The sequence below is a fragment of the Patagioenas fasciata genome, chromosome 1, assembly GCF_037038585.1.
Source record: "Patagioenas fasciata isolate bPatFas1 chromosome 1, bPatFas1.hap1, whole genome shotgun sequence".
NCBI lineage: Eukaryota > Metazoa > Chordata > Aves > Columbiformes > Columbidae > Patagioenas > Patagioenas fasciata.
Window position 1 is genome coordinate 103,457,707 of NC_092520.1, and position 9,794 is coordinate 103,467,500.

Below are 9,794 nucleotides of genomic sequence, written 5' to 3' on the forward strand. Positions count from 1 at the left end.
ATGGAGTTTCGTCCAAAAGGAATCTGCTTCACGTTCTTCAAGACGTAAACCAAAGCACAATGAAAGGGTACAACTGGCAGATGTGTTTTGAAAAGAAACTCTTGAACTGAAACAAAAAATTAAGATAGGGTCAAAATTAAAGCAGATTCCTAGAGGAAACTTCCTGGGAATAGGAGAAACTTACTTGAAATATGCTTTGTTTGCGGGAAGGGTTGGGAGGAGATGGGGATAACAGATTCTTGATGCATGAGACTCGTTGTAGCAAAGTGGACTGAGAAAAAGAAGTTGTTGTGGCCTCAGACAATCTGAGCTACATGTACAGATGAAGCGACTGACTGAGCAAATGACCCCCTAAGCTGCTGAAGCTTTCCCTCTCCTCTCACACCTATTCCACTGGGTGCTGGAGGCACAGCACACGTGGGGATCTTCGTAAAAGGGGGCCAGTGCTGCTACATCGAGCAGTGTCCCAACTACTTCAACTCTGAATCTAGCCCACAGAGCGCTACACTCAGCAGTTGATAGGCTACAACGTAAAAATTTATATATGACAAAGCTTCTTAGATGCGGATAACCCTCCCAAAGTCATGAGTGAACAGGGAGAAGGTCACTTGAATAAATGAGTGTCCCCAAAGCCTGGATTGGCATGATGTTAATGTGCAATTTATATCATAAAAAATGACAGTTTTACATCTCCCTTCCACAGGCACAGATAGCTACTGTGCAGAAATATGGACAGTGTTTTACTTCCTCTAGAGCACTGAAAACATCACACGTGCATAACTGGGGGAAAAAAAAGGCCACTTACTTTTGCCAAATGTAGGTGCCTGAAGGTAAGTCTGAAATCCATATTTAGGTATCTATATGAAAGTAGATCGATTTTCAGTGGTTTTGGGTAGCTGTGCTTTTCTGTCTGTGGAAGCACTTTTTACTTTCAAAAATCTGTCAATTTTTATATTTCTGTTTTTACATGGATTAGGTGATTTGAAATATATTTTGAAAACTCCCTGACAACCTTTATAGAACTGATTTTTTTATACTACCAAAGTTATTTCCCAGCAGTCTAACAAGAAATATTGAGCTCCTAGGTACATATTGCTCTGTGGATCTACAGAAGAGGTAAAACTTGCTAGTGATTTATTTCTTGCTCCCTTCAATACTATTTCAACCAGATAATGGAAACACCAAAAAAGTGTTGGACCAGCATAAATTTGAAATTTGAAAAGGCTTGAGATTGGTCCATAGGACTGGTGAAGGATCAGAGAAAAAAATATTAATGTTAAGCATGAAGGAGTTGTCGGTTACTACAGTAGTTTTGTTTCCACAGGGAACACTTTTTGCAGTAAAGATATCTATGGAGATTTGCATTAAATTTTGTCCAGTTCTTGTGCTTTTTAGATGTTAATCCTAGCATAGCATATGATCAGGTATAATATTATATGATTAAATTGTTCTATGAATTAGCTAGGGATGTCTAGGTAGGGCCAGACTGACGTATGTATTTTTTCCATGTCTATGGCTAAGACTTTGGATACTAGTCCTGGTTGTGTGTCGTATCACAGAAATACTTAGCAAAATTATGTTAATAGAAGCATTATACTACAACATATTGTTCTGGCTGGCAGAGTTGGAGGCTTCTGAGAAAAAAAAAAATAAATTAAAAAATAGGTCCTTAATAAGGAAGTTAAAATACAGTGAGTGAAAATAATTTTTTATTTTTCTTGCGATGTATGGATGCCTGGTAATACCTTTTTAAGCAAATTCTGTGCATCCTGTTGGGATCAATTCAAACAGTTCAGCTACGTGCTTCAAACAGTACATGTCCTCTGTCCTTTAAGGAATAGTGCAACACTGATCTCAAAGCCATATGTACTGTCAACAAGCTTGGAGGCTGAACTCACGCTTGCCCAAGGTGTTATATTTTCATGCCCTGTCCCTGCTAAGAGAAGCTGCCTGTCTGGGTATGTCAGGGGCTGAGGTACCAAATGCATCTCCGGTCTTAATGTTCTTTGTGACAAGCTTTACGGATACCAAGCAATACCTGATAAACCAGCCGAGCTGTGCTGTTAGGGGTAATCTGAGGGGTATGAGGGTCTGCAGACAGCAAAGCAGGCATGCAGTGACATGGATTTTGGCTTTGGCACCTCGCTTTTCCTACCTCTTTGACACGACAGTCTCGACATATCCAGGTGTCTTGCAGTGTCAGTTAAAAGGAGAATGATAGATAATGGTTGAAATGGGGTACGCTGTAAGTTGTCAACAACTGAACAATTTTGCTAAGATTGTTCTAGCTGTTCAATCCACCAAGTTATTTTTTTGTATAACAGTTAATAGGGAGAGGTCCATCTGCCTGGACTGAGCGTGTTGCAATCAGCTATTTTAACAGTACGCAGTTTCACAATGAAGTTTCATTTAAACATAAAAGAGGAAGCAAGTTCAGTCAGTTATAAAACCCCCTCATCTCCTAAGGGACTTCCTTTCTATGCTTCTGTGCTATAGAGGACTAGAAATAAAGCACATGTCATCTTAGAAGTGTATTTAAAAAAGAAATAAAAACAGAACGTTGCATTTTGGGGTAGGACAGACTCACGGGAAGCTTTAAAGTGGTTAGAAGACAACTGATTTTCTGTACCTGGTCAGCTGCTGGATCTTTGGAGGTAAGAACTAGTTTATAGCCTATGCATTATATAAATGTATGAAAAGGTTGCTCTTGCTTATCAAAGTGGCTCAGTTCTGTTCGTGTGGGACCACAGTTGGTAGCTGATAAAAAGAAGAATGTACTTTTCTTATTTGGAAAGCATGTGCGTGTTTGCAGAGTCTCAACTCCACATGCAGTTTCTGCTGCCCTAAGAAGTGATGAGAACACTTCAAAAGTGCCATCTTTACAGCTGTGGCTGCCTGTGATTGGTCTGCAATGCAATTTCAAAATATGTATATAAAAAAATGATCCTCTGATATTTCTAAAGTCTATAATAAAATAATACTAAAAATGTTTTACACAATAGTTTTAAAGGGAACCTTGTCAGGTGTGTTGCTTTTAGCATAATGATGGCATTTTTACTGATCTTTCTGCAAATGTTAGTGTACTGTCCAAGTGATGTCTTGTCAGCGGAGTACTCTATTTGTAGATTAGAAGTAAAAATGGGCACCATAATAGAAAAACATGTGCATCATATTAAAAAAAAAAAGTTCATAGAAAAAAAGCAGAGACTTTTTTTAAACCAAGATGATTCTAAAAAGTATAGAGGAATAAACTTTACCATTGTATTTTCCTGATTCACAGTGAATTTCCTGGTTCGCTGCATATTCACAGCTTGACATGGGTGTACACACAGAATGCGCACCCTCGCCCCTCTTTTTTATACTCTACAGCAGATGTGACTAATGTTTCAATGCTCATTAGTGCACCATTTCCCTTGCTTCTCCTGGGAAACCCCTTCAGCCTTTTCTCTTTCTTGCTTTACCATTTATTCTCTTCACTTCTAGAAAGTATTTTCTCTTCTATGAGTGCACATGAATTTATTTCCTTTTTTACTTCAACTGCTTAGATACCAAATATTTCAGTCCAAATAGTTTAGTCATCACAGCAACAAACAACTCATTAAAATAAACACAGAAATTCAGAAACATGAAATGATTTCCACCCCAGAAAGACATGAAAGAAATGTAGAAATATAGTGTGGTCAAGTCATTTTTCTGAATGTGGAGCTCGATGCTTTCCTGCCTCATATTTCACGTTGCTGCTTACGGTTGTGGGTATGAGATGTAAAATGCTATCAAACCAGACTGACCGTGTCCTAAACCAACTCTGTATGGGTATAGGTGATTAAGAAAACTGTGAAAAATGATAAACCAGTCTTGCTCTGTAGGAAATTTCAGGGAAGCTGAACTGATAAAACAGACTTAGATGGGAAATTGAGAGCTCAAGAAGCAATATTTACCCACATACACTTTTCATTGTGTTTTTATGGAAACCTGTCTCCTCAGACTCCGCTTAAAGATACAACAGCACTCAAACATACAGTAAGAATTTATGTTTTCCCAAATGAAAGAAATCAGTTGCTCCTGAAGCTTACTGTAATCCATTTAGCATGATTAAAAATGGGTAGACACTTGTATAACAAGAACAACTGTACAGCAGACATAATGTGTTCTTGGGGAAGATGTATCCTCATTTGCTTCCTTCAACCTGTCCTTCAAGGAGATTCCCTCATACTCTTGAAATACAGGATTAATATCCTCTCAAACCTACTCGTTTTCCCCAAGACAGCCCATATTTCCCCATGGGAGGGGTACTCCCAGCTTTCCTGCATCTCTTGAACTGTTGACGTGTGAATAAAGAAGGTGATGTTTTCTTCTGCAGAAAGACCAAAAGGTCAGAGTGAAGAGAGCTGTGGGGAGGGGCTCATGATGAAAGAGCTGAAAAAAAACACTGCTGAAAGAGCCTCAGTGCACAGTTTTATAGGTCCCAGATCTTCCAGAGCAGCAGCAGCAGCAGCACAGAGAGTGAGTTACACATGGTGCAGGTAGCGTGTGGATGCACATGCAAAAGCACCTGTTAGCTCTTCTGCCATGGGCAAAGTGGGCCATCTCCTACCTGAAATACCAACCACTGTTGTAGAATCCTAGAGCCACAGAACAGCCCAGGATGGAAGTGACCTTGAAAGATCATCTGGTCCAATCTTTGGTGAGAAAGGAAGCTTAGATGAGATTATCTAGTACCCTGTGCAACTGCATCTTGAAAACCTCCAGCAATGGGGACTCCACCATGTCCCTGGGGAGGTTGTTCCAGTCACTGATTGTTCTCACTGTAAAAAATTTATTTCTTACATTGAGATGTAAGAATGCAACTTGTACCCATTGCCCCTTGTCTTCTTCATGTGGCTCCTTGTGAAGGGAGAGCCTCTGTCCTCTTTGGTGCCCTATAGGTACTGGAATACTGTGATGAGGTACCTCCCCACCCTACCTTCTTTTTACAGAGAGGAGAGTCCTGACTCCTTCAATCTTTCCTCATAGGGCAGGTCCTCCAGCCCTTTGATTGTCTTTGTGTCCCTCCATTGGATCCTCTCCTGTCTGTCCACATATTTCTTGAATTGTGAGGGCCAGAATCAGACACTCCAGGTGTGGCCTGACATATGCTGAATAGAGTGAAATGTTCACATCTCTATCTCTGCTAGTGGTGTCCCTGCAGATGCGGCCCAGGGATCGATTTGCCTTCATTGCTGCAGTAGTGCACTGTTGAACCATGTTCAGCTTGTTGTCCACCAGAACTCCCAGGTCCCTTTCAGCAAGGCTTCTCCCCAGCCACATCAGATCCCGGCTTGTACTGGGCTTGTTGGTTATGTTGTCCCAGGTGCAGGACCTTGCACTTGTCTTTGTTAAACTTCATACTGTTATTGCTGGCCCACTCTTCCAGCCTGTCCAGGTCTCCCTGGAAGATGAATTTCCCTTCTGCCATGTTCACCTCATCATGAAGTTTAGTGTCATCAGCACTACCTTTACCCAAGTCAGCCCCAGGCACTGAAGAAAGCCCTTGTCAGCTGAGGTTTAGATACAAAAGATCTGTGGCTTTCAGGCATTAAGGAAAGGTTTAACTCATCTATAAGCACAGCTCACTGTACTACCTTCTTCTCTCTCCTGATTTCCCTATGCTGGCAGCATTGAGGCTTCCTGGGCCCTGTTTCACACTATCGCCACACTGGAAGGTGAGGTATGGGTCCTACAACATATGCAGGCTTGCTCTCCAGCCTATCCCACTTGCCAGGTGAACTCTTGCATGCATGTCCTGCAGCCTGAGGTAGATCCCAAACCTCACTGATGGGATCTGTCTGTATCTCCACAGCCTGGAAAAGTGTCTTTTAAAATGGTGAAAAAATGATACAGATGGATCCACAGCGTTTGAGTTCCCTCAGGACAGGGAGACTGTCATCTGCAGTCCCATCTAGTAAGTCAGCTAGAACTTAAGGTATACCCTGTGACAAAACTTGAACTCCAGCTACCAGCTGCACAATTTTAGTGCCACTGATAGCCTTACTTGGGGATCTGAAAGCCAGACATACTCAAAACAAGCTTGTCTCTTTCCATCCCATCCTTTTGAAATGCAAAAGAATGCCCCTTTCCCCACTGAGCTGTGATCCCAGTTGGCACCGCGTTCTTTCCATTGCCCCTAACAACTTTTCATCTTGCTCAGGTTTTTATGTAGGACACGATTTATCATATCTCTTTGTGTTTTGTTTATCTTGAGCCAAAAACTCCTGTTCCATTTGCCTGCTCCCAGACTATAATGTGAGGTCTTTATGCAAACATTGGCACCATCTCCAAGCTTTATAACCCAGCAAATTTGCTGCCACTCAGAAAATACTGGCAATACTACTGGATTCTCCACATGGCTTTAAACATTAATCCTGCCTTTAGGCTTTTCTTCTGCTGAAGAGCTGAACAAAAGCCCCAGGCAGGGCATGTGAATTTTTAAGATCATCTGACAGTGATAAAGACTATGTCAGAGAGAAAAGACAGTGTAAACCAGACAGTCTTCTCCCTCTATCTCTGCTAGGTTTAGGTAGAATGGAGTCAGCTCCCATTCCCAGGGGAGTAGCCACACAAGGAAAAATCTCTTTGTCCACCTTGTGTGCAAAATGCATCAGATCAGAATTATAAAAAGGACTTCTTTTTCCTTGTGCAACAAAAGTCATGCATTTATTTTCAGGAAGAGAGAACTGAAATCTGAGTATAAGGAGCATGAAACCCAGAAAAAAACAATAGATATAATCCCTGTGCGCTTGGAATCCTGGTGTGTATATGCCTCTGTGGCATGGAAGGGGGATTAAGAGAAGGGATACGAGGAAGAAGAATTAATGAAAACTGTCATATTTATCAGATGTAATATGCAAGAGTTAAAGGTGACCGGATTGTGTGACCAGCCATTGGTAGTGATGGAATAACAACTTGTCAGCAGTATATAATACATAATAGTACTAGGACCAGAAATATATGCATATGTCTTTTGCATTCAGGCTCTCGACACTGCCTATCAAAACTTCAATCAGATTTCTTTGCAGAACTGGGAATAGTCAAATTAGTGCAACAGCCCTTGCCCACTTTGGAGGGTAAGCCTGGAACTCATTCCGCAAACTCCCGAGCATGATGGGAGCCTAGTCTTTTTGGATTTGTCAGTTTTTTTCTTTCCACTCCTGCCTTGGACAGTGTGCTCTAAAACTCTTAAAATAAGTATTGCAGAATGCAGTGCAAAGAAATGAAACCAGTGGTTTCATTTCCCTAATGTATCACCTTATGACAGAAACAACATAACATCTGGGTAGTAGGAAAGACAGAAGTGTCACATGCTACCTGAAGACAACTGGCTTTGCGTACATTGGTCAAGCAGTGAAAGGACCATATGTTATATTTACACTCATTTCTCAGAATCCGCATTAAAAACGAGCATAGGAATAAGTGTGTAACAATCCCAGATTCAAGCTAGCCAAAGTTAGTGGTGGCTTTGCAATGGGTGACTGGGGGAAGGGAACAGCCTTTGCACTGCAAAAGGGGTGGAACAGAAACAGAAGAGAGAGGGGCATGAGTTGATAACCTGCGTCACTCTAGCATTTGGCTAAGATTTCTGTGGTGGCACCTTAATCACAGCTAAAACCTGAAGCAAAACAACAACAGCATACTGCAAGGAAAGCCAAGCCCCAAACATGTTTGTTTGTAGTTTGTTTTGTGTTTTTGTGTTGTTGTTGCTTGTTTTGTTTGGTGGGGTTTTTTTCCCTTTTGTGTAAATGTTTTCATTAAATATTACCTGCCTGTGGGAAATCTCACACAACTAGCAGCAGCAGAGAGGATCCAGGGTCACCAAAGCAAGTGTTTAGACACATTGAATTTCCATGAATATTTCCTTCTGAAAGAAGTTTATTTTCTCACCAGTGTGAAAATTTTATCACTAGTGTGAAAATTATTTTATTCTGACCCACCAAGGAAAGTCTTTTCTCATGCTTTCTACTTCTTAACATCTGCATAAAGTCTATATCCATGCTTAGACAAGATTCAGCCAACATTTATTATTAGTGCAACATTTTTCACTAGCAACTGTGACACCTGAAATACTTTACTAAGAAATTACAGTCCTTTCACTCTTGGAAAAGATAAATCGAGCAGCGAACAGCAGCATGGGATTGTGCAGTGTGTGTCAGAGAGATGCCACTTCCCCATTCACAGTTTATGGGAAGATGTTCCCATTCTGGTGCTCTGGCACAGTGCGTGTTTGGAAATAGACAGCCAAACTGTCAAGTGACTGGGACATATGTTCTTATCTGCAGAGACAGTATCTGTTAAGGATTAAAATTATATAATTGGATTAAATAGTAAATGAAGAAACGTGTGCTATTAAAACAAAGACAAGTTGTTTGTTCCTCTGTCACACAAGATGTTTTGTACTATAGAGAGAAAAAACAAAAATTTATTTTAATTTAGTTTTACTTAAGGTTTACTTTCTCTTTGCTAGACCACATGATTTCTTTCAGACATCTTTCCCATTGATTGTCTCCTTGACATCTGTTAAATATAAAGACACAGGGGTAGATTTAAGAACAATTACATGGTAGCAGAGCTGCAAAACATTGGACAGAACATTTACTGATGTGCAGATGCATGTGTGTCCTTGCTAACGAGTCCTGTCTTTCATTGCTAACATGTCTACGCAGCTTTTGAGACTGAGGTGCCTGCTCAGAGAGCGGAGAGAGTGACTGCTGGAACCTGATTGTGCCTTTGTAGAAATGCAATGGAAACTGATGTCAGAGCTGGTAGTACTCATGACTAATCCAACAGTGAAGGAGCTGGAGTACTTCTGAAATGTGCACTTTCCTATGCGTTGCACTGGAATATATCTCTTAAAAAGTACACTGCAGATTTCTACATCTGGGTAGTCAGTTTAAGATCCTTTTATAGTAACTGAACAGTGATAAGCAGTTCTAGGACACAATTCATCTTGTTTCAATTTAGGCGTGTAAAACAGGCCAGATGAATCATGCCTCCAGAAAGCCTTGCTGGTCTCACTGACATTTTCATGTCTAAAATTTAGAGACAATTAAATCTATCCTGTTCAGCACGCAGAGGTACAAAATGCTATTTTATGATCTGAGTTTTTTTAATAAAAAAGGAACAAGACCTACAGTCATTCATTAGTCTGGAACAGAAGGGGTGATACTCTCAATATGAATCTCAAATCAACATAGTTCTGGAGCAGCTGACAAACCACACACACAAAAAGTTGCTTCAAAACCTATGAGAAAAAGGGGGAACCCCTCGGGTTCTTACTGAAGTCAAGGGCCAAAACATACATATCTAAGTGTAAGCTATTACAGCAACTATTACCGCAACAAACCACTTCTTGTTCCTCTCTTCCTAATTCACTTGCTGGATGTATTGGACATGCCACACATTACTATATTATACAGAACATTTTTTGATGTGATTGAGTTCGCAGCACAACAGAGAAGCTAGCTGATTGCTTTGCTCATGGACTCAAATCCTTTAGAAAGACAGAGACACTCTTGTTCATGTCCACATTGGAAACACCTCTCTGCAGCTAGCAACAAGCCTTGTGAGTGTAATCAGCACTCAGTGAGTTTGTAATGAAGTAACAGTTTGTTCTTGTCGTTTTTTTTCTGTCTGCCAGTGGTTCCTTTCCTTCAGCAAAGGATGCTGTCAGAAGGTTACCTTTATGGAATCGCCTACCTTTGTGAAGACTTGAACCCTGAGCTCTACAGCAAGAGTTCAGCTGAGGAAGTAGTGTATGAAAT

General features: G+C 40.7%; 1 protein-coding gene across 1 annotated transcript in view; it reads left to right on the forward strand.

Annotated features, from left to right (window-relative positions):
- Positions 1–2,488: 2,488 nt before the first annotated feature.
- The window catches only part of TASL (TLR adaptor interacting with endolysosomal SLC15A4), a 9,275-nt gene continuing 1,969 nt past the window's right edge, over positions 2,489–9,794 (forward strand). The window contains exons 1-2 of the mRNA XM_065859418.2: positions 2,489–2,654; positions 9,671–9,794. The exon at positions 9,671–9,794 is cut by the window's right edge and continues 1,969 nt beyond it. Of these exons, the coding sequence (XP_065715490.1) occupies positions 9,694–9,794 (101 nt within the window). The 5' untranslated portion in view covers positions 2,489–2,654; positions 9,671–9,693. The remainder of the gene's footprint in view (positions 2,655–9,670) is intronic.